The 26,694-nt window shown below is 35.0% G+C and overlaps 1 protein-coding gene across 16 annotated transcripts in view; it reads left to right on the forward strand.

Annotated features, from left to right (window-relative positions):
- CADPS (calcium dependent secretion activator) overlaps positions 1-26,694 on the forward strand; it is a 550,474-nt gene that overhangs the window by 61,530 nt on the left and 462,250 nt on the right. For all 16 annotated transcript variants that reach the window (XM_074284209.1, XM_074284210.1, XM_074284212.1 and 13 more), the window contains exon 2: positions 23,454-23,567. In XM_074284209.1, the coding sequence (XP_074140310.1) occupies positions 23,454-23,567 (114 nt within the window). The remainder of the gene's footprint in view (positions 1-23,453; positions 23,568-26,694) is intronic.

Raw genomic sequence — 26,694 nt, forward strand, 5'->3', positions numbered from 1 at the left:
TTTTGTGAAATAAGAAATTCAAGCAATTTCACATTCCCCTGGAAAGCCTTTCCAAACATAACCAGGAGATCCTAGATCTGTTGCTTGTGCATTGGGAAGGTTCTCTGAATAGCTAAATAATATTTATGACATAGTAATGTGTATTAAAAAATTGGGCAAGATTACTTTATATAAAAATAAACACTAGAAAGGAATTTGGGGAGCAAAACACAATAGCAAGATTCCCTGAAATAAGGACGGAAAGTCCCCTAAATCCCAAGGATATGGAAGACCAGGCCTAGTCATTGAAAAATCTGAGTTAATGAAAAGTTTTAATCATACAGCATATTTTCAATGTAGTTTTTAATAACTTCAAAGAAGTCTATCACAAATTAAGATGGAAATGGATTCACAGGAACAAACAGGAAAGTTAGCATATTGATTATAGGTAATTATAAGTTTTTATTATGTGATAATGTATTATAAACAGATTTTTCATATGTAAGAATGAATGACATACCAGTAGTTAAGAATCTATTCATTAAACAGATTATTTATTTCAAAGCTACTTGTGTTTGAATGAATTCCCTGATACCATCCAAATAATCTCTCCACATAGTCCAATGGATATGTGATTACATCAATATGAATATTCTCCCCTAATAATGCAGATCAGAACCCACCTATGTAACTAATTTTTTTTAGCTTTTAAACAGTAAGAGAGCCTGTATACATGGGAGCAGTTTGATATGCTAGGAAAAGCACTGTGCCTGAACTCAGATTACATGGGTTCAAATCTTGCTTCTTATCTATGATCTCACATTTTGGATAGCTTAATAAGAAGGCCAAGAGGAAGAGAAGCATTAACAAACCTATGAAAGATGGGTGAAGGAATGAATAAACCATATGATTGTGTACTTAGAGGATCTAATTTCCCATCCTGCCTTTGTCACTTGGACATGTCAGTGACCTAGCCTCAGTTTCCTTATTTTAAAAAAGTGAGAAATTTGGAGTAAATGACTTTTTTATTAGATTCAATGATTAGATCTACCTTATGAACATGAATCATTGTTTTTCAGGGAAAAAAGCTTTTAGTTATGGTATGCTTTACAACCCCCCCCCAATAACTTCTAATTGGAATTAGGTAAATGGAGTATTTTAAAAAATAAATTTAGGTTTATTCCACTATAATTGTCACCCTAGGAAGCCAGTGACAGCAGAAGGGCCAAGAGAGACACCATGGAAATCCACTCCAATATACCAGAAGTAACAGGGTTAAAAAAAGCAAAGCAAACAATGTCAGCTGAATTCTCCATTGTGCTCTTACCCCTTTCTCTCTCTGCTTCCCTCCCTTTGTCGATTTGGTCTCAAAGCTTTTCTTCCTTGATTCCATTTCTAAATGGAGGATTTGTTCTCCCCTTCACCTTCATGCAGAGATGATGTTCAAAAGAAATGATATGAAAAGCGGATAATAATCCACAGCTATGTATCTTGAGCTTCTCGCTTTTAAGAAGAGAGAAAAAAAAATCCTGCAAATAAAAAGAAATTAGAAATTGTTCTAATGCTTTGTAATCCTCACTATAGCTACCCAATATTAAAGTATTAATGTCAGATACATGTTATAGATTTTTTAGGCAGCAATAATACAAAACTATTTCTGGGGGCCTTTCAAAACACAAGCAAGAAATGTTTCAGAACATATTGTTATTGTCTGCAGCTGTAATCCCTAGTGAGCTGCTTTCCTCTAGGGAGAAAACACTAATAAATTTGTAAAGCTAATGAATTTGGTGAAGCTTGGCAGAAGTAAAAATTGGCCTAAATAATAGACTACCTGAACATTTATTTGGCATCCACATGCAAATCTCCCTAACAGATCTATTTCATTAAGTTTTCAAAGTAAAAAAAATATCTAAATTCTATTCTTTTGGAATGATTCTTTCTTTATATATACCTAAAGCTAAGAGCTAGGTGGTATAATAGATAGAACACTGGACCTGGAGTTGGGGAAACCTGAGTTTAAATCCAAACTAAGGTGTTAACCAGTTGTGTAGCCCAGATTAAATCACTTAATCCATGTCTACTTCAGATTTTTTCATCTGTAAAATGGGGATAATAGCACCTCCCTCCCAGAGTTATTGCAAGTATAAAATTAGATAATATGTTTTCAGACTTTAAAGTGTTATAGAAATACCAGTTATTAGCAATTTTGTGGTCATGAATCCTCCCCTGATCTCAATCTTAACTTGGAAGCTGGAGAGAAGGACACAGAGAGATTGACAGAGACAGAGAGAAATAAAGAGATAGAGACAGAAAGAGAGTAAGAGACAGAGACAAAGAAATCTATACAGACATCTCCATAAATATGTATATGTGTTTATAGAAAGAAAAAGAAAAATATATGTGTGTCTATGTATAGAGACAGTATATAGTGGGTCTTTTCTATAGATATATCTATCTCTATACACACATATATAATTGTGCATATGCATATACACACATATGTATGTAATATAATATATATTTCAACATAATTATATGTTTTTATACGTGCATATAATAATGTACAAAAAAACTAATTATATTATCCATGGACTTTTCCATTGCCCTTGGAGTGACTCTCAGTTTAAATTCTTCAGAGATTATAGTACTGCATTGCTCATAAACAGAAAGCATCACGGTTTCAAGAGGTTTTTTTCAGATAAAATTTTATTGGCATTTTTTTGTACCTTACCTAAATTTCCTCTATATTCTTCCCTCAGTGATCGTTCAATATGGCATTTGTTTTTCCAGGAGAAATGTTTTAATGGGTTTTTCTTTTGGATCATCCTACATCTTTTGAGAAAAGTGATTCATGTAGGTTAAAATCCTTATTGTTATCACTATTCAGTTGTTTCAGTCTTGTCTGACTCTTTGTGACTTCATTTAGGATTTTCTTGGCAGGGGGACTGGATTGGTTTGCCATTTTCTTCTCCAGCTCATTTCACAGATGAGCATTGGCAACTGAAGCAAACAGAGTAAAATAACTTGCCTAGAGTCACACAGGTAATAAATGTCTCAGGTCAGATTTGAACCCAGGAAAATGAGTCTTCATAACTGTAGGCCCAGCTCTCTATCCACTAAGCTTCTCTTAAGCTCATTAAGGAGTATATTTACTAAAACCAGCCACATTCTATTTCTTGACTGAATTTACTTAAAATGGGTGTAAATGCATGAACTTTCAATCATGTGTGCGAGAGACAGAGACAGAGAGATCCAGCAATAATTTTGTTATCAAGTGATCACTACATTATGATCAGTCTGGTTATCTCATATAATTTGTTGTTGCTATTTAGACTTATATTTTCATTTGTTTTGGGAGCATTTGCTATGAGTTCAAAACAATAAAATTTGCATCTTGAAATAGGAAGGAGTTGCCCAAGATACTGAGATGCTGGTGACTAGCTCATAGTTACATGGCTAAGATATAGCCATGTAACTATGTGGAATGGAAGCCCAGATGTTTGTGACTCCTAAGCTGGTCCACTATACCTACTATATCATATGCTTCTTCCCTTCTCTATTATCATTTATATCCCAAATAAAAAAACAAGTAGTATTTATCATAAAGGTAATATATATATGTATATATGTATATATATATATATATATGTATATCTGAGTAGTTTACTCTTTAAACTGAGGATTTTTTAAAAAAATGATATATGTTTTAAAAATTTACATTCAGAAGCAGTATAGTAGAATGTAAGAAGGCTACTCTGGAACTGGAAGACAAATTCATATTCTCTTTCTGTGTGGTGGTAAGAAATCCATTTCACCTCATCAACCTTGTTCCTTCATATGTAAAAGGAGGAAATTGAGTCTATTAACTATGACGTTTAACATCACTCATCTTATTGCGTTCAAATCTAGTCTCAAGAAATTTACTAGTTGTGTGATCCTGGGCAAGTCACTTAACTCTATTTCCTCATATTCATCTATAAAAATAAACTGGAGAAGGAAATGACAAGCCACTCCAGTCTCTTTGCCAGGAAAACCCCAAATGGGGTCACAAAGGATCATATGCAGTTGAATGACTGAACAGCAATAGCTTCTCTTTCAGTTCTAAAATTCTATGAGCCAACATTTTGTTACAAGGTCCCTTTTAGCTTGAACATTCTGTGATCTAACATTCTTCCTTCAAAGACTACTTTCAAGTTTAACATTTTATGCCCTAACATTCTGTTCTAAGGTCTTTCCTTCAGCTTTAACATCCTGTGATCTGACATTCTGTGTTCTAAGACTCTTTCAGCTTTACCATTCTGTGATCTCACATTCTATCTTCGAGAACCCCTTTCAGGTCTAAGATTCTATGCTATAATATTGTGTGTTCTAAACTCCCTCTCTCAAATATAACATTCTAAGTTTTAATATTCTCCATCCTAGCTCTAATATTTTGCCTAAGTCTCTTTCAGCTCCAAAAGTCAATGTTCTCTAAATACTTGATCTAAGAACTTCACAATTCGAATCACTGCTATTGTAGCAGATGGCACCAAATTCAAACATTGTTCAAGTGTGATTTTCCTGATCATGATAAAATGAAGTACTAGAGAGGGAATTAGAGACAGAGACACAGACAGACAGACAGATGTTGTCATCAAAGGGAGTTGACCAATCCTATGATATTACAAAAAGCTGTACCCAGACCTCTAAAGTGTTTTCCTTGAGGTAAGATAGTTAATAAGGACCAACTATTTTTGTAGTACTCTGGTTGCAAATTCATCTGTTTTCTCTTCCCAGCATGGAAGCATACAACCTTTCAGCTCCTTAAGTAGTTTAACTTGTCCTTAAATTTGCTGATTTGGCCTGGTTGTAAAATATTTATGAAGGCCATTAGAGCTGAGTAGGAAATAATTTCCTGTTTGAGTTTAAGTTTGTCTTGGAGTTTACCAAGTGGAATCAAGAAATAAAAGTTTCCCATCATAGTTGATTCGGGGTAGTTACTGTATCTTTCTCATAGCAACATTTTCTTTTCTCAGGCAACTTTCTTATTTACTACCCAATAGCCTATCTAAAATGAAAAAGCATGGGACTCAGAGTTTAACTCAAGTCAATAAGTATATATTAAGCTCCTAGTGTGTGCAAAGTACCGTGATTAATGTTCAAGATACAAATACAAAACTAAAACAGTTCCTGTCTTCAATTATTTTACATTCTTACAATCTGTACACAGGTAAGTCAATAAATACAAAGCAGAATACTAACAGCTGGTTCATCCAGAATCTGAGTCAGTCCTTGAAGGAAGATGTGTAAACTGTGTGTCACTATCAGATTTATTTCCTCCAATTAAGAATCAGATTCAAGCTGGAGGGCTTCTCCCCAGAGATAATCCCTATGATTCATTTTCCCCCAAACAAAGCCCAGGGGTTTGGGAAAAGTCTTGCTGCAGTGGAAAAAAAAATCACATTTGAATTTGTGAAGGTCAGAATTCCTTTCCTATGTCTACCACTTCCAAACTCTCTCAACTATTCCATTTCAAAGGCTATTGAAATAACAATAGTAACACTTATGATGTATAGTATTATATAATGTTTTAAGATTTATAGACCATTTTACATATGTTATCTTATTTGATTTTCCCAACAATCCTGGAAGATAAGTGCTATTGTTATTCTCATTTTACAGGTAAGGAAACTGAGGCTGAGATTACTTTATTTGCCTAGGGTCATACAGGCAAGTAAATGTCTGAGACATTATTGGAACTGAGGTTCTCCTGACTTCAAGTCTACTACTATCCACTGTATCATCTAAATATATAGGCAGATATCTCCCATATCTGAAGCAGCTAGGTGGTGCAGTGGATAGTGTAGCCAGCCTGGAGTCAGGGAGACTCATCTCCCTGAGTTCAAATCTTCTGAGCTCTGTCCCTCTATCTCTGCCTGCCTCAAAGACCTGGATGTCCCTCTAATAGCCTCACATTTTGTTTGAGTAAAACAGAGCCTTGTTTCTAAGCCTTATCCTCCTGGTTTCACATTTTCCATCAATGGAACTAATCTTCTATGTTCAAAACTTTGGTGTTACTGTTGATTCTTTCTTATCCCCTATATTTAATTAGTTACAAAGTCCTGTGGATTTGATCCTCTGCAATATTTCCCACAATATCGCTTCTTCTTTTTTCCTGCCTCCACTGCCTTGGAAGACAATACACAAATGGGCATATATAACAGCCTCTTCAAAGGTCTTTCCACCTCTCTTCTTTCTCTTCCAGCCTATCTTCCGTGCTGCTGACAAAATAATCTTTCTGCTAAAATCAAATACAATGTTTTTCTAATTAAAAAAAAAATAAGATTCTTCCTATTGCTGACAGAAAAAAAAATTTGAATTCCTTTGCCTGGCTTTTACAATATGGCATCTCCCCTACTTAACTGTCCTGGGTTGCTCCCATTCTCCTTTGTGCTCCAACAACATGAGACTACCACTAATACAAACCTATTTTGCCCTTTCCAGTCTGTCATGCTGCTTCCTTCTCCTTTCTTTGTCTTTGTCACCTGCTGAATTTCTGACCTTGAAAACCCAACCCAAATGCTACAACTCTTCCATAAAGCTTTCCCTCATCTCCTTAGGAACATCCCCTGCGCCCCATCCTGGTCCTCATAAAATACTGGGTTTTGTACCTACCTAATGACATTCATCATGTTATGCTAACATGTGATATTGCTGCTCTCTATCTATATCCGGTCCTCCCACTAGACACAAAGGCAAGAGGCATTTTATCTAAATGGTATAGAGTGCTCTCCATTTAGGAGTCGCTAAATACATGTTTATTTGATTTTAATTCATCTTGGAACCGAGGCTCTCCTTAGGCAGACTTAACCATTTGTTCTGGTCTGAGATTCTTGGTATTATACATATATCCTAGCACTACATAGAATCAAAAATTGAGAGCTAGGAGGGGCCTAAAAGATCATTCAGGCCAGCCTCTCTATTTTGCTGATGAGGGAGCTGAACCCATGTGAATTGGCCAAGATCACATTTGTTTGTACTAAGTTACAAAGTTTTAATTCACACTCAAATCTTCTGATTCCAAATTATAATATGACCTAAATAATAAATAACAGTTTCCAGGTACTTTCCTTTTTTGTCTTTGCATCCCTAGTATAATATAGTTTAAATAGTATTATATAGTGTGGATGTTTAATAAGTGCTTTTTGAAGGATTGTTCTAGTTTTATAAAACACATTCTTCCTTCCAACCATCCTGTGAGATAGATGTAATTATTTCCATCTCATTGTTGAGTCTCAGCAAGCAGAAGCAATTTTTCCAAGCAAACGTGGTCACTGAGCTTCTGGACCATGATTTGAACCCAGGTCTTTTAGTTTCCATATGCAGTGCTCTTTCATTATGCTGTGTACTCCAGATTATCTAGAATGCCTCATCAGCAACCATTCTGGATAACATAGAGTTAGTGAAATAAACTAGGTTGGGAATGAACAGCTTCATTATATCTTACTTTGGATTTTCAAAAATCATTGACCTTTAATTTCTGGGTTAACAATGGGTCTAAAAACTAACAATGAATATATTATATTACAATTTTCTCGACTGAATGATCACAGCCAGGGATTGTGCTCTTCCAGCCTCCTATAAAGCACTCTTATTGGCCTTGGGGATCAATTTGGTCAGCATTTTAGTCAACATAAAATTTCTTTCCATAGGTTTTATATGCAAATGACTCCCAAAATAGTACGAAGAAAGTCCATCAAACTCTCAAATTGGATGATGAGCTGTTGCTTAGTGTTTTGAAAGGATGGCAAAATAGTTTGCCATTGGTTTCTTTCCTGGTGAGAAATTAGCCCCAGTTATAAATGCACTTCCTAATGTAGGTGATTGGGGTACTTGTTTTCCACAGATATTTTTATTATAAATTGTCAATTTATTATTATTATTATTGTTATTATTATTATTATTTACTATTATTACTACTAATATCTTGATGAAGTATATATTTGGGTATCATCCACACTACCTTACAGATGAGGAAACTGTAGTTCAAAGAAGTTAAGGGTCAAGTCTAAAGTCATACAGTCAATCAATGTCTTGGAAACCTAGGTCTTCACTGAGCCATATTGCTAGTCAGATCTTTTATTTTCCTACTGACAAAGGCTTCTGATATCATAATATTTTTTAATTTATGGAAAACACATAACATAGTACTATTAAAAAAATAATCTAATGGCAAATGAAATCTCAAACTTACTATATACACCTTGTTCTTCCTTTTACAGACACAACAAAGTAATTGGTAGATTTCCTTTTCCCCTTCATTCTCCCCTTCCCCTCCTACCTCAGTGATAATTAAATGAAGACATCTTCTGAAAATGAAATTCTTTATAACAAAATCGATTTTGTTAAAACACTAAGTTTCATGAATATGTCAACCTGGATCATGGCTAAAAGGTAGATAGTCTTCTAATTGCTATTACTTTTTTAATGTTTAATTAAATTTTATTTTTAACAAACTGCTGGAACTCTATCTTCCCGGAAATCAGCAGGAGTCAGGATCACTAAATGTCTTTATTCTAGATCTTTACCATCGCCTCCAACGCCAGGTAACGAGTGCAAGTGAGCGTGAGTTCCACCACCCAAGTTTTTCTTACTCCTCCCACACAAGTCACTTCCCCCTCTTTGTCCCACCAATCAAGTCAGCACAGAACAGCTGGGGAGGGTCAACCTTCAAACTAGTTAATAGGGAACCGTCCAATTGGCAATTAGTCTCACATGTTTCATTATCCAAGTGCATTGCTCAGTTCTAGCCCTTTACAACAAACATTTATTTTTGTCTTTCTCCTACTTCTCTTTTTGAGAGAAAAAAAGAAAAACAAAATCCTTTTATAAATCAAATAAAACAATCAAGCCAAACAAATTCCCACATTAACCATGTTTAATTTTTTTTTTTTTTATTTTGTACCTTGAGTCCTTCACTTCTCTGTCAGAAGATTGCCAGGGACATAACTAAGTTGAGAATCAAATCTTTAGCCCAGCGTGCCAAATATATGAGGAGTGAATAGCATCTTTCCTCGTTGGCTACCATCCCTACACTGGGCTTTACGGCTACACTGATAACTATGCTGATGAGTTATAAAGATACTATCCTCTCCCATTCTATTACAATGTTTGTCAACCTTCCCCAACTCTTATCTTCTCCTAGAGCAGGGATTCTTAAATTTTGTATTGTGACCCTCTTTGTCAATCTAGTTAAATCTCTGGACCTCTTCTCAAAATAATGTTTATTAACACATGCAATAAAATGCATAGGATTACAAAGGAAAGGAATTACATTAAAATGAATTTATCAAAAAATATATATATTTTTTAAAATTCACTGACTTCATATTAAGAAACTCCATCCTACAAGAGATGAGAATAGATAGTGTTAGAAAGGTAATCATCAACACTGATGAAGGATTATGGTACAATAGGCATACTCATTATAATGTTGGTGGAGCTGAGAAATGATAAAATCATTGGATTTATACAAATAAAGCAACCAAAATTTCCATGTCCTTGATCCATATAGACATATATCCCAAGGAGATGATTGATAAAGAGAAAGTCTACCAAAATATTAATAGCAGCAAGTTTATGATAAAAAAAATGCTAGAAACAAAGTAATTGTTCATTGACTGGGAAACACCTAAACATGTTGTGGTATATAGTTGTAATGGAATATTGCAGGACTGTAAGAAAGTATGACTATAGAGAAGGACAAATAGACTTACATGAATTAATGCAAAGTAGAGTAAACAGAGCCAAAATAAAAGTACATACCTTGAATACAACAATAGAAATGAAAACCATAGCCATAAAATCATAAAAAGTGAATGTTGCAAAATGACTAAGAATAAGAGATAAAAAGACACTCCCACTTTTCCCACCCCAATTTTTATGGAGGTGTGAGGTGCACAGATATCTAGCATGGAATATATGTTCACAGTTTCTTGCCACTACAAAGAGGGCTTCCACAAACATTTTTGCACATGTGGATCCCTTTCTCTCCTTTAAGATCTCTTTGGGATATAAGTCTAGTAGAAACACTGCTGGGTCAAAGGCTATGCACAGTTTGATAATTTTTTGAGCATAGTTGCAAATTGTTCTCCAGAATGATTGCATCTGTTCACAATTCTACCAACAATGTAATAGTGTCCCTGTTTTCCCACATCCCCTCCAGCATCCATCATTATCTTTTCCTGTCATCTTAGGGGCTGTTTTAAAAAAAAAATATTTTGGCTTTTGGCTTCTTGATATTTTTTCATAATGAAATAAGCAACATTATTGCTGCTTTTTTCACATCATTTTAATTAGTGACAAATTTTAACACTGGAAAAATGTTGAGGTCCTGTGACAAAGACATAGTTGTCATGTCCAACTGTTTTGTGATCTTGTGAACTATACAGCCAATGAGGTATATCACTGGAGTGATTTGCCATTTCTGTCTCCAGTGGATTAAAGCTTGATTTTTCTAGCATCATATACCTAGTAAATCTAAATTCAAATCTTCCTGACTCCAGGCTCAGCTCCACTGAGCCACCTAGCTGCCTCATAGGCAATCAGAGTTTGTGGCTTTTCCAAAGTCATATAGCTAATAAATGGGAGGAGAGGTGGCTGTCTAAAAGGAAATTGGCTAGCCAATGAATAGCCCAATGGTATAAGCCCTCAGGAAAACAAAAAGAGTAGTAGTAATGTGAAAGACAACTTAGATCTAAAAATATCTGGTACAAGAGATGGGGAATGAGGAAACAGGAAAGAAAATGATAAAAGAGCTGTTAGAGTTGCATAGGTCTTGGTTTTCTAGGTTGGATGCATTAGTTGGATATCACTATATAGTGTACTAGCAGGCGTGATGGGATGGAGGGTAGCTTGGGTAAGAATCACTATGTAGAATTATGTAGTTTCTATGGGAAAATACATTGAGAAATCCATTTGAATTTTGAATGAACCTGAAACCAGAGCCATTTCAAAGTAGGGGACTGGTTATCCAATGCTTTATGCCCAATAATAATTTAGAAAATATGACTGAGGGTTTTAGCATCTTCTATATAGAAATGAATATTGATGAGATTTGTTTTCCCCTAAAAGAAGTTCAGTCATAGCTCCAAAAATGAATTAATTCAGTCCAGATTATACAATTTATAATCAAGGATTACAAAAATAAAATTAACTATAAAGAACAAATACTCTGGAGTGAGAGATAGACCCACTTTAAAAGCACCAACGAAATAAATTAGAAGTTCAGACCATTGTTTTAAGGCCCCCTCAGAAATGTTTGAAAGATTTTATCATCTTGCATGCAAAGGTTAATTTGAAAGGTATCTCTTGGCCCTAGGAGAATGGTTCACAGTCCATAGGAGTAAGATGGTAGGAGCAATTCCAGTAAACAAGTGACTGGATTGGATGTACACTGGCAACCCTATTATTTAGAGAGAGGATGTCTAGTGGGACAGTTTCCATAGCAACCAACCATGCTGTAGTAATTTTCCCACCTTAGTGCAAGCAGTTAAGAGGGAAAGCAAACGGATTTACATTGTAGCATCGACATTTTTTAAAAGAGTAACCTTGGAACTGCTTCCTCATTCGTGAAAAGAAGACCTTAATAAATGAGTCAGCTCCAGTCCTGAATCTGGATTTTGCTTTTAATGGTAATGGAAATGGGGAGTAACTTTCCATGATCCATTGACTTCCCATTATTCCCATGGTGAAGTCTGTGCTAACTTCAAATGTGCCTATTCCTGGTTCTCATTAACTAGAGTATGTAGACAGAGACAATTCATTGGAGGCAGTCACTAATGTTTAACAAAGCTACTTTGAAGGGAAGATGAAAAAATACTAAAACTATGGACTTTAAAAGCTCATGACATCCTGTATCTTTCACTAATTCAAATCATCTCACTTAGGAAGTCATGATTTTACAAAGATTCAATTTTTATATACATTAAAGAAGCAAATCGCATGGAAAAGAATTCCAAACTGTGTACATGCTGTTTCCTCCAGTAGAAGTTATCAATCAATCAACAAAAATTTAGTAAATTCCTTCTGTCTGCACTTCAGAACCACAACATGAAAACAAAATGTAAGAAAACTGGTCCTCCAGGACCATATTCATTTGTCTTTGCAATCTTGATATATAGAAGTGTCTAGCTATAGTGGGTGCTTAATAAATGCTCACTTAAGTGAGTTGACTCAACTCTGACCAGTCTGACTTATGTTAGATAAGTATTATTCTTGGGAAAAACCCTCAGAAACTTTCTCACCCTGAAGTGCCGTTAATAAAACTTCCAAAATAATCCATAGAAATAATTAATGTACATGCTTTGAATAGGTCATTGTGATTTTATGTCCATTTTACAAAGGTGGACACTGAGACTTAGTGAAGGTAGGCAACTTTCCCAATAAGTAAGTGAGGCTCTACCAAATTGACTACACTGTCCAAATGATGTTTGTGACTCTTAGTACTCAACTTGAGATCTCTGATCTCCCCACGGATAGGGTTTTGAATCCTACTATTGAAATTATGTATGGACATATCTTCTTATTAAATAACTCAAAGAATTAATAACATTCGATTCCCTGTAGTCCTCCTGATGTGAGGGCCAGTGATCTATCCACTGCCTCCATCTAGCTGCCTCCAAATTATGTCACTTCACCATCCTTGGTCCTCTATTTGGACTACCTGGCTTCTGAAATCTCTTCCAGCTTTTAATCTAAGATCCTGTGACTCTGGAAAAGTTATAGAGCTTTCCTAGAGCTCATTTTTCTCCTATGTTAAACATGAGCTGCCGTTCATCTTTAATTGGCCTTTTTGGGGGAGGCAATTGGGGTTAAGTGACTTACTAGATTTAACACAGCTAATAATTTTGAACTCTGATTTTGAACTCTGGTCCTCCTAACTTCATATCCAATACTTCATTCACTGTCTCATCTAGATGACCCATGTCATATATCTTTAGACCTATGTGTGATCTAATGAACTTGTAATCCTATTCCTCTCAAAACTCCTTAACCTTCCCCCAAAAATATTTTACTTAGGAATTAGTTTGAATAAAATCCTATTTCACTTTAGATCTTTAACCCCCCAAGCAATATTTGCATTTAATATTTTTGTGGCAAATATCTAAGTTATATTATTTCATGAAATGCAGCAAATAGTATGAAAACAGTCATGAGGCAGCTATTTGTTTTACTTAAAAGAGTTTAGTTTTGAATCTCCTTACCTTTGTGACCAATATTTCCTTTTATATCTCCACATGAAATTGAAATGATAATACAATATCTACCACAAAACCTTTATTTTTATTTAAGAGAGGATCTTTACTTAGTAGCTGCCTCTATGTTTCACAAAATGTCAGAGCCTGACAGGCCATCTATCCCAATTCACATTTAAAGAAGAATTCCCTTTAAAGCAGTCCAACAAGTGGTCATCTAGCTTCTTCCTGGAGGCTTTTGAGGACAGGAAACCTATTAATGTAACACAAGCCATTCTACTTCTAATAAGCTCTCATGGTTGGGAGGGGTAGGGGTTGGCCCTCTTATTTTTAAGACTAAACTTGCTTCTTCCACAAATTATACCCATTGTTCCTGATTTCATCCTCTGGGCCAAGACAGAACAAATCTAATCTCTTCCTCAAAAGAGAATCCTTGACATACTTGAAGAAAACCATCATTTGCTGTTATCTTCTCTCCTCCCTAGTCCCAACATTCCTAGTACCTTCCATTGATTGCCATTCAGCACAAACTACAAGGCTTTTCCATCACTCTGTTTGCCTTTATTTCCCCTAAAATGTAAAGTGCAAACCTGAAAAGAAACCTTCAACTTTGGTCTGCCTACAGTAGGCTAAGCTCCCAGAGGCAGAATGTCCAGGATTGGTGAGAAATTTCTCAATGGGAAACTGGCAATTAAGTCCAACTGGAGTAAAAGCAAATCCTCCTTGCAATGGGCATATCTTAGTAGTATTTGGCTCAAAAGACCAGCAGATGAAGCTGAAGAAGGGAAATAGTGTTATTTACTTTTACTGTGAGTTATTTCTGTACATAAACAATCCTAACAGGGTTTTAGTTTGAGACAACTAGATCTTGTTAGCAGTGTTACGCTCCTCAAGGAGAACTGAACTCAGCAGGAATTTTTTTTTAAGCATTGGACTGTATTCATTAGGTATAAATGTGGTATTTCTGTCCTTTCCCATTAAAATATAAACCTCCTGCGATCTAGAACTATTTTTTGTTGTTGGTTTTGGTTCTATGCCCCCATACCTAATAAAAGGCCTGATTCAAAGGATATGTTTAATTCTTGCTGAATAAAACATAAGATGGAAAGGAGGGTCACAGTAATAATTGTCTTTTCAAGAAGAAGTTTAATAACTTTAAAATAAATGACATTCACCCCATTATCTTTCTGAGGAAGTGGGGCATCAGTTTAGTAGAAGATTCAAATTAAGAACTTGCATCTATTTCCAGACACTCACACTAGAAAGAAAAAAAAACTGTCTCAGGAATAGCAGTTTACCTATATTTTCTTACATCATATCCCTCAGCTCCTCTCCCCCAAATGATTAGTCATTTCAGTAATGATATCGTGGCCTTGTATGGTACAAGGCAATAGTATGTACACCATTATACCTAACATAAATTTTAGCTTGGAGATCTTAAATTCAGAAACAAGACACTGACACCAAAACTGCAGTAGATAATAGATTTTCTTTTCCTTTGAAATACTTATTGACATCTTTAGTTTTTATTTACCCTTCATTCCCAATATACACTTTCCCTCTCATTTATACAAAGAGTTATCCCTTACAGCAAAAGAAATAGTCTTTTTTTTTTTTAAATCAAGTGTCAGATATGAGGGATAATGGCATAGGACTGCCCGGCATGGTTTGCCACATCAAGAGAGTGCCACGCTGTATGAACAAAGCAGTAACTCAAAAGAAACATGGGATGTGGAAATTTAGACATCTCACTCCTAGCGTTCTTATGAACTACTTGTGCCCAAAATATGATAAAGCCTTCTAAACTTGTCTTGGTCAGATAGTCAAACATATTATATTTTGCCTGCATTGATGTCATCTTGGTTCTCTTCAAGAATAAAGGACAAAAATAATAGAAAAGAAAAAATAAGGAGGAGAATTAAAAAAATATTCAGGAAAACTTGCCAACAAATTATTGAAGTGTGACATTGTGCATAAAGATATCCAACCATAGCACACAGAGAGAGACATGTGCATGTCACACACATACACACCTGCAAAAAAAAAAAAAAAAAAAAAAAAAAGGAAATCATGATCTTTAAAAGGTTTGTCATTCTTGAGGTATGTTTTTAGTATACTTTGAATTTGGTCAATTTTCAAAAAGAAGAAAGGCGATGAAATTATCTAATAGAGATTAGTGAACTTGATTTTTATTACTAATATAATTGATTCTAACTCTAGAGTTGGCAGGGTCCATCTGAATCCCTCTAGTCCAACTCCTTTGGTTTACAGAAAAGCAAACTGGGGCTCAGAAAGGTTAAGGAATAAAATTTCAAATTCCCTTTACAAACTTGAAGCACACTATAAATGTTAGCTATGATTATGAGAAGGATAAATAATAGGGGACCCAAAAGCAATCCCCATACTCTCTGGTTTTCTTTTTGACATTTGCAATAAAATATCAACAAAGAAATCCTTGGATATTTAACAGCTATTTAAAAAACCAGTGGTGTAGTTCATTCAGAAACCCCCTAGGAAGCCTAGTTTCAAAATTATTTCACAAAATAATTTCTATTCTTGATATTTATATGATATTTAAAATAAGCTACTTAGCAATGTGCCCTTAAAGAAATAAAGACTGCATCCATTTAAAGAGTTTCTGCATCCTACCGGAGCCTGGCTATTTCTAAAAGATTCCATTCAGGTTCAAATTCAACAAACATTTATCAAACACCTGCTAAGTGCAGCCCATTTGTAAACTGGAAATGGGTGAGAAGGGGATGTCTAAGTTCAGCATCATGGGGGATACCATAGCAACAAGAACCAATATAGTAGCAAAAAGAATGTTAGGAAAGCAATGGAAAAGATAAGTAAAGGGGAAATTACATTTCTAACAGCAGGGGGATGGTCCCTGATAATATCTCTGCAGAGCAGGCCAGCTGGATGGGGAACTCCCAGCATCACAGACTTGATCAGTATAGAAGCCTTGCTGAGCTAGGCCAGAGCTGTAGGCTTTATCTGAAATTGAGTTTTCTGTCTGGGAACCAGCTCAACAATTAGGTTTAAACAACAGGTATAAGCATTTGGACGTTATACAACACATGAGGACAAAGAAGGGCACTGGGGCAGGGAGTGCTTTAGTCAGAGGGCACTATTTATTCCAAACCAAGAGAGACCTTTTCTGTTCTTTGGGCTTTACATAAATGATATTCAGAAGAAAGCAAGAGAAAGAAATAAAGAGAGAGAGAAAAAAAAAGAGAGAGAAAGAGAAAGAGAGAGAAAGAAAAAGAAAAAGAAAAAAAGAAAGAAAGAAAGAAAGAAAGAAAGAAAGAAAGAAAGAAAGAAAGAAAGAAAGAAAAAGAAAGAAAGAAAGAAAGAAAGAAAGAAAGAAAGAAAGAAAGAAAGAAAGAAAGAAAGAAAGAAAGAAAGAAAGAAAGAAAGAGAAAAAGAAAGAAAGAAAGAAAGAAAGAAAGAGGAGGAAGAAAAGAAAAAAATGGGAAGGGAGAAAGAGAGCAAGGTTTTCTTAAGCAGCTACTATGTGCCAGGCACTGTGCTAAGTGTTGAGGATACAAACACACACATAAAACAGTCCCTCCCTCAGAGAATTAACATATTCTACCCTGATATTTGATGTGTGAATATTCCCAGCTGAATATGTGATTATTTAGTAGAAAGAACATTAAAATAACGAGAAAGGTTTTCCCTGATGTTAAATTAAGTTTTTGTGAACCACAGGTTGATGACAAGTGGAGAGGGAAAAGGCAAAGAAATTCATAAGAGAAACTCACAATCACAGTTCATTTAGTTTCTCTTCTTTTCATCTTCTAAGGATAGCAATCAGCTGATTACAAATCCCTAGAAGTTGGAAATTTCCCCAGAATCATGTCTTTATAACTGCAAAATAGTACGGTTTGATAAAGAGAAAATAATGTTCTGCTATTCTTTAGAATAGAATTCTTCTATCAATAAATAAGTAAAATAAGCTACTGGGTGCTTACAGCAGCAGGATTTTGAGTCAGGATTTTGTTCTGTTTATATGTGCACATGTGTGTATGTGTGCATGTGTGCCAGAGGCAAACAGAAGGGAAGTAGGAATAAAGAGAGGGACAGAGGCAGAAAAAGACAAAAAGACAGGGACATTGATGGAGGAAACCAAAAGAGACAAAGAGACAAGGACAGACAGAGATGCAAAAACAGATAACAAAGTAAACCAAGACAGAATTTATTCACTTCTCCATAAAAGACTGTTCCCTGCAGTTTCCTTTTTCATATAAACTTCGCTTTTAGGAAATCACTTTCACTTCCTCAGAACATCCCTGCTTTTGTCCCTCATGGTCTGATGTCATAAAGTACCTTTCTCCTCTCCTCAACAACTGTATCTAAAGAAATACTTTCCCCTCCCTAGAGTAACCCAAGTCCTGTCCTTGAGTGGTGAAAGAGAAGGGCATGGTGTCTGGTAGTGTCCAATCTTCACTAATTATTCTCACTAATTACATCAGGAGCTAAATGCAATTTTCTTAGCTGTAGAAAGAGTACAAAGATTGCCAGCTCCTTTTCAATGTTTTTCCCTGAGGCAAAGCCCCCATTACCCTGTCCTGATTCTGGTTTTGTATATCTGATCATCTAAATTGGTATTCTTTTGGGAAATTATAGTTTTGATAGTCCTCCTTGAAGCTCCCTATTAACCATCCCCCCCCCCATGCCTGGCATGGTTATTTTGTAGACATATTTACAATTGGCATGACAAGGTTAAAATGCAAAACCTTCTGACTAAAATCTTTGAGGTTCATCACTGTTGGATCTTCTAAAGTTGACTTCTAGGAAACATTCAAAATAATTGTTAGTGATAACTTCATTATGAAAATTTCCAATGCACAATGTAACATTGAACTCCAATTTTAGAGTTGGACGCTACCTCACAGATTAGCTAACCTAACCCCCTTTGTCTAAGAGATAAGTCAAATTCATATTAGAAGTCAATGATGTATCCCAAACTAGAACCAAGAAATCCCTTGACTTTGAAGTTTACATCTTTCTACTGTCAATTTTTCCCAACTCAAAGACTGAAAGACCTGAGGTAATGAGAAGAATAAGAGAACAAAAGTAATCTGTTCATGAGTGTAAGGTGAGAAAGAGGGATGAATAACTATAATGAGAGAAAAAGAAGTAAAAACAAAGGAAGGGAAAACATGGCTATAAGGCCATGCTTCTTAATCTTTTTTGTGCTAAGGACCTCTTTAGGAGTTTGATGAAATCTAATGGATCCTTCCCAAAATTACTTTTTAATGAAGTAATGAATTATTTTTTAAATGAAAGAAATGCTCATTTTAAATTTGAGTTTAAGGAAAATAAAGATTTTTTCCCATCCAAGTTCATAGTTTCCCTGAAATTGGATGCTAGATAAAGAATCTCTTATGTAAGGAAACTTGGTCAAAGTTTACACCTTTCATGTTCCAAAACTGAAAGTACATACCACATCCAAATGACACACAGAGAACTAAGTGGATTCCTCATTTCTGAATATCACAGAACTTCACAGAATTGTGTCATTCAGAAGTGGCTCATCCAAGTCATAGGTGAAGGACATATTTGTGTGACTCTGGGCAATTCACTTGGAACCTTATACTTGTAAAAGAGAGGGTTGAACTTGATGACATCATAAAGTCTATTTCAGCTCTAGATCTATGATCTTATCATCCATCTATACCTGAATTCTTCTGCAATGCTCATCAACTATTAGGGATGATGCACAAAAACTATAGGAGCTACAGAAAATAATCTTTTGAAGTCCCTTTTATCCAAGTGCTTTCATCTGATTTCAGACAAGTGCTATCATCAGATAATGAGATTAGAAATTTAGAGTCAAAAGCAACCTTAGAGATTATCCAGTTTAACCCTCTCATTTATACACAAAGAAGGGAGGACTAAAGGGATTACATAATTCTCCCACAGTCCTACACATAGTAAATAAATGGCACAGTTAGATTTGCACCCAGGTTCTTTGACTTCAAATGAGAAGTCTGTTGAAGAAGATGAAAAAAAGAAAGAAGGGAACAAACTAGAAAGCTATCCTACACAGAGTAGGCACTTAACATATTTTTGGAAAAGAAAATTAATTAGTAAACGAAAGCCTTTAAGGTACAGGGAAATGCATGCAAGAGAATCATTTTTTAATTGCCCAAATTTCCAAATATTGTTTTTAATTTTAAAGAGAGTTCTAAGAATAAAACCAAGCAACACTGATACCTATTTGCCCCACAGCTCCTGCTAGAACTACCTACTTATTTACATTAGTCATAAATTCTTTAAAAGGTTTTTTTTTTCCTTTCCTTAAGCCATGGAAATAAAATATCTTCCTTGGAATATGTTATGTAAATATATACACAATATTGAAAGTGAGAAGAATGTTATGTAAAGAATACAAAATTAGAAGAAAATATTTTGGTAAGGTGATACAAACCCTAATTTATCAAGTATAAGAGTTTCTTGCTGAAGAAGAAAACATGGATTTGATAGTGCAAAGAGATGTCAGTTTCTTGATTAATGTAATGAATAAACAGATGTGGATAGCTTTGGATGGCTTTACAGAAATATGATTATATACTTTTTACTTATCCCTTGAGGGCAATTAAAGGCTCTTGAATCACTTTTTAATTTAATCAGGTTTCATAATGGGGAATGAACACTGTGAAATTTGGGGTTAATTTCTACTTTAAATAAATCTCCTGACCAGAGTATTCTGAGTTTTTCTTGTAAAGGACATGCATGGGCACTCATATAGAAGGTTTGAGGGTTACTAGAAAACACATGTGAACCCCAACCAAAACAAATCACCATTATAATCAGTATATCAAAGCCCTCTCTGACAGACAAGATTTGATAGGTTGAAAGGAAATATCTAGAGACAGAATGTTATGGATTATACAAGTTAATTGCTGTCTCTGTCTCAGGTAAAGTCAACAAACATTTATTAAGCATTTACTATATATAGTCACTGTGTGACATCCTGGGAATACAAATGCAAATCATCCCCCCAAAAAAGATAAAAAAGAACTTTCTTCAACTTGGAAAGGAAATGACACCAGTCTTCAAGCATATTTCTCACTCATAAAGATATGTTTGGGAGGTGTGAGGTGATCCCATTTGCCAAAATCCATGTGTGTCATTCACAAATTCCGAGTTTCTATGATCATATCTCTAAGACCAGAATTTCAGTGCTTAATAAATATTGATTGGATTGGATTGCATCGTTCATTCTTTCTTAAGAGATATATGGTCAACATTTTTGAAAAATATGAATCGACCTTTGTATTGAAGATTATAATCAAAGAATGGACCTTCTCTATTTATCATATTTTCTTGTTGGAACTTAAGGTCTCCTTAAGCATAACTTTATAAAAGCCATAAAATCATCTGGTGAAATATTGACTAAAGTTCAGATTAAAAACCCAAGCACCCAATAGTTGTTCTGATTTAAAATTCAACCATTAAAGATCCAGTCTTTATGTTAATCCCCATCCTTTTTCCCATAGTTTTCTTTTAAAAGACAGATATTTACTCAGAAAGACAACTGACTCATTCTTGTGGATGGCTTTCAGTTTCTTGCTTCATCAAGGGAGGAAATGAGGACTGCTTAGAATACTAGATACTTTGAGTGAAAGGGAAAGGAAAGATATCATTATCAAGTAACAAAAGACTTTAAGTTTTGCAAAGTGCTTTACAAAAAATCCAATGACAAGTGCTGCAGTTACTGTCTCAATTTTGCAGTGAGCTCACAGCTTTGAAGCTGTTAAAACTTACTTGACTTACCCAGGGTGACAGAACTAGTATAACTTAAAGGCAACATTTGAGCCCTCTGTCAATAACATCTTACATTATACTGTGAACAAAGAAAAATGGAGATAAATTTTAATTGTACTTGGAACCAAAATTTGTAATATGTGGTATTCCATTTTTGAGTGATACATTAGCAGTGGATATTGTATTTGAACACTTTTTGAATTCTACAGCATTCTATAAACATGTTCTTATAAAATCTAATACTCATCTATCATATATGAATATTCATATATTCAAAGTTTTGGGAATGAGATGACTAGAACCATACAAATCCTTAAAATCAACAGCAAATGCTTCAAATATCTCTTCTACTCTTGCTCTGTAGAACAGACTTGTGTTTGGCTCCAGAAAACATAGATTAAATGAGTCTGGGCCCTGCCCCCATTGAATTTATAACCTAATAGAGTTGTGGTTTATATATAAATAAATACGGTACAGGGTAGACTGCAATAAGGGTAAAGAATCATGGTGGAGACAAAGTGTTAGAAGAAATATGATGAAAAGAATACTCACAACTAGGAGAATTAGAGGAAGCTCCCTGATGGACATAATCTCTGTGATACATATTGAAGAAAGGAATGAATTTCAACAGATATTACAGATATGGAGAAAGTATTTACAAGTTCAATTTATAGAAATAAGAGAAGGCAAGATATGAGCAGGGAATACCTACTTATTCAGTTTAGCTGCAATAAAGAAGTCATTTAATAAGTGAAGAGAAATATGGTTGAAAGGGAGGATACAAAGCTTTCATTGTGAAAAGCTTTAGATGTCAGATTAAGGTCATTGTATCTTTACCTTGAACAGTAGAAACCACGGAAGATTTTTGAAGAGGGGAGGACATGGCTATATCTGTGTCTCAGAAAGCTTATTTTTGAAGGCATGTAGGATTGGAAAGGCAGATCCTAGGAAAGATGAGTATAATAGTCTAAATGAAAAGTGATGAAGGTATAAATTCAAGGGGTATTTATTATGTCATATAGTAGATGGAACACTGGATTTGATATCAGGAACTAAAATTCTGCCTTTGTTACCCAATAATTTGCATAAGAGGATGGGAGATAGAATTGATAGTTATGAAAGTGGAATCATAAAACTTGGTGAAAACTGATCACAAGGGGATAGGGACAGACTTGAAGGGAGGTCAAAACCTAAAGACAAATTAAAGATTTTGAGCTGACTGGAAGAATAACAATTCTATCAATAAAGATTTAAAGGTGGGATGAGGGGAAGAGCTGTGTGTGTGTGTGTGTGTGTGTGTGTGTGTGTGTGTGTGAAGATAATAAATTGAGTTTTGTACTTGAAGAGTTTGAGGTTCCTGTGTAACATCTTATTGGAGATGTTCCATAGGGCTACTGGAAATGTGGGACTCTAATTTCTGCAATTGATGTGAGGTAGGAAAGGGAACTTCTACTTATATATAGCCCATCCTATACACTAGGGAGTATGCTAGAACTTTACAAATATTATGTCATTTGATCCCTACAAAAGGCAGACTTGTGGGGACAACTAGATGGTGCAGTGGATAGAGCACCAACCCTGAAGTCAGGAGGACCTGAGATCAAATCTGGCCTCAGACACTTAACACTATTATCCCTATTTTCCAGTTGAGGAAACTGAGGCAAACAGGTTAAATGACTTTCCTCTGATAACATAATAAGTATCTGAGACAGCATTTGAATTTAGATCTTCCTACAGCCAGGTCCAGCCCTCTATTCACTGTACCCCAAGTTGCTTTAAATTGATGGATGGGTGGATGAGTGGATAAATAGAAAGAAGATTCATACTTAATATAGTTCTAAGCCCTCTGGCATCTCTATTAGGAAAAAGTACTTGGGAAGAAATGTGTGTGTATGTATAATTTACAACAAATTAGCATATATATTTATAAACATAAATGAATAGATTTAGATTGTTGTGGAGGGTAGTGAGGTCCCCATCACTGGAAGTCTTCTAGCAAAGCCTACTTGTTAAAGATATAATTCATGCTTTTAGAGGGGTTTGGGCTATAGATTTCTTATAAAAATCCTTGTGTCTGAAGTATTGTGATTTATTCTTGTTGAAATTCAATGAAGCTATGACTATGAAAAACTTTAATTCCTATATCCTAAGACTTTGATATATCTTGTGGGTATAGATGTATCACCACCTAAATATATCTGTTTTTAATGGTGAATATGATAATAAAAGGTCACAGTCAAGTACAAACCATTCCTAAGTTTGCAATTCTGCCATTGGAAATATTTAACAAAGTTTTGTTTTGCTTCCACTAAGATAAGTATATCTTAGGATGTCCATAAACCTTTGTCTCTGCCAAATAGTCAATCAGAGCCTTCTTGATTGATTTGAGAAAAACTTAATTCTTGAACCTTATTCATTCTTCTCTAGAAATTCTAATTAATTCCTGTCTCTCTTTTCTAGATCAGCAAACAGCAGCTACAAACAGTCAAAGATCGTTTCCAGGCCTTCCTCAATGGAGAGACTCAGATTGTGGCTGATGAAGCCTTCATGAATGCTGTTCAGAGTTACTATGAGGTAAGACTCTAGGATTTAACCAATAAAAATGAGGGATATTCCAGGAGTAAGTACTGAGGTGGTTGGGATTGGAAGCAAGTAGATGCATCTGTTTTCTTCAGAAGTCTTCTTTTTATGGTGAATACTCACAGTGGAAATTAATATTGATAGTTTTAGGGGAGATGCCATTATGTTGGGGAAAGGTTGACCTTCCTGTTTGTCACCTTCAAAGAACCAAAGATAATAAAATGTTATTTTTGTCTATTTTCCTCTATTTGTAAAGTACTTAGCACAGTTCCTAGTATATAATATGGGCTTAATTAAATGCTTGTTTTCTTCTCTTCCACCAATGCTCTATTTTTTGTGTCCATATCCCCATATTCATGTAGTTAAGGAGACCCTACTGTACAAGGTATATAATCTACCAGACCAAAATTTCTTTTGAAGTATTTGTGGAGTGTGGACTTTTCCTAGATATTCAGGAGCAGCTACTGTCCTGTCTCCTTATTTTGTCTCCATGGAGGATTCACTAACTATAGTGTTGCACACAAAGCTTTTAGGTTCAGTGACTTTATCTGTGATACATCTAGCCAAAGTTAGTCTGGGACTGAGATTATAAATGACTTGAGCAGGAGTTCCTGCCTTTTGTCTGTCTTCTTCTCACACTGTCTGGAATAGGGAAGGCACCTAGTAAATGTTGGCTAACTTATCAGTCCATTCAAGATGGTAGCAAGAGAAACCTTAGGAAAAAGAAAGGCTATTAAGTACAAATCTGTCCCAAGAATAGTTTTGGTCCATCTAAGAATCTTGGAGAACTCCAGATCTTTGTAGTTTCCTATCTTAACAGGTGGAATGAGAATTATAGCAAAGTTTATTTCCTTAATTTACAAATAAGAGAGATGATGATAAGAGTAATACATCTCATTTATACAATGAGATGGTACAGCATGGTATAATGGATTGAGAGCTGTCCTGAATTCAGGTGCTGACCCTGATCAATTGGGCAAAGTGAACTCAAGTGCCTTAGGCAAATCTCTAACCTTGTAAATCACACACACACAAAAAAAAAGTTACTCTTACTTTAGGAGAGGGAAAGCAAATATATTTCTATGATCAACCAACTAATAATTTCCAGAGGCAAGACTTTAATCTAGGCTTATCAGACTTGTAAATCTAGTGCTCCATTACTTATGTCACTTGGCTTTTCTGATCTATGGCCTTAATCACCCAAGGATTGTATCAGTTCTATGCTTGGTTCTCCTTAGAACCCTTCTTAGATCTACTGAGAAGCTTTTAGGCAGTACTGTGCCAGAGTAACCCATACATGTTTGCTTAGGAAGTAGATCCAAATCCATATTTCCAGATTATGCCTCTCTTCACTTGATCAGACTATATCTAAATAATTTTGTTACAAAAAGTAAGAAAATATCAATAAAAATTTATTTTTTTTAAATAATGATGGAGAGAAGCCAGTAAACTTCCTGATCTCTCCCCAGTTTTTCTCACAAACAATGTTATATCGAGTTTCAAGAGAACTCAGAAAAAATTCAGGAAAGGTCTTTCTCAGTTGGGTAGAAGGGGAACACATCCCTGTATATGCAGTGTCTAGTCAAGCCCACAGAAGGTTATTAACCACAGTACATATCAGCAACTGATTCCCCATGGTTTTGGCTCAACAGGCCAGTAGTACAGCAGGACAACTGCCAGCCCCAGAACCCAGGGCACAATAGGAATGACTAGGCTAGACTATCCTAATGCAATGAGCAGCCATCAGTATCCAAGTCCCAAGTGCAGAAAGCCAGTGGCTAGACCCCTAGCCCTCAACATAAAAAGCTTGGGACAGTTCCTCTGTGTCCCAGGAGCATAGCTTAACTTTTTAAAATGAGCAAAAATAAAAAGTCCTGATTATAGAACTCTATTATGGCAACAGGGAGAATCAAAACACAAACTCAAAAGAGAATATTAATGTCAAAATATCTATATAGGAAGCCTTAAAATATGATTTTGTGTCAAGCCCAAAAAGTCCTCTTCCAAGAGGACTTCTCAAAAGGAATTTAGAAACTCAAAAGATGTAGAACAAAAAATAGGGAAAAGAAATGAGAGTTATATAAGAGAATTATAGAGTAAGAGGAAGAATTAACATTTTGGAAAAGGAAGCAAAAATTGATTAAAAAAAACAACTCTTTAAAAATATAGAATTAGTCAAATAGAAAAAATCCACCAAAGAAAACAATTGTTAAAAAGGTAGAATTGGCCGAATAAAAAAGGAGGTACCAAAGCAAACTGAAGAAAACAATTACTTAAAAATTAAAATTGGGCAAATGAAAGCTAATGACTCTATGAGATAGCAAGAATCAAACAAAATCAGTAAAATGAAAAAAAAAATAGAAGAAAATCTAAAATATCTCTTTGAAAAACCAACTGACTTAAAAAAAATAGATCCAGGAGAGATAATTTAAGAATTATTATCATACATGAAAGCCATGATCAAAAATTTAGAAAAAGAACCTGAACAGCATATTTCAAGAAATAATAATAAAAAAAAAATTCTCTCATTCTAGGACCAGAGAGTAAAATTGACCTTGGAAGAATCAACTGATTACCTACTCAAAAAAATCCCAAAATGAAAACTCCAAGGAATATTGTAGCCAAATTCCTGAACTGTCAGGTCAAAGAGAAAATACTGCAAGCAAAATATGAGAAACAAATCAGATATTAAGGAGTCACAGTCAGGATTACACTGAATTTAGTAGTTTCTACATTACAGGATCAGAGGGCTAGGAATATGATATTCCAGAAGAGCTAGGGTTACAAGCAAGAATCAACTACCAAGAAAAATTTAGCAAAATCTTTCATGAAAAAAGATGGGAATTCAATGAAATAGGAGTCTTTCAAGCTTTCCTGATGAAAAGACCAGAGTTGAATGGAGAATTTGATCTTCAATTATAAGATTCTGGAGAAACATTAAAAGTTAAACAGGAAAGAAATATATATTATTCAGTGAGATTCATTTAATATGTATGGGATTGCCTGTCATCTAGAGGAGGGAATAGAGGAAGAGAGGGGAAAATTTGGAAAAATGAATACAAGGGATAATATTGTAAAAAAATATTACTCATGCATATGTACTGTCAAAAAATTATAATTT

This window comes from Sminthopsis crassicaudata, chromosome 1 (assembly GCF_048593235.1).
Source record: "Sminthopsis crassicaudata isolate SCR6 chromosome 1, ASM4859323v1, whole genome shotgun sequence".
In the NCBI taxonomy this organism is placed as follows: domain Eukaryota; kingdom Metazoa; phylum Chordata; class Mammalia; order Dasyuromorphia; family Dasyuridae; genus Sminthopsis; species Sminthopsis crassicaudata.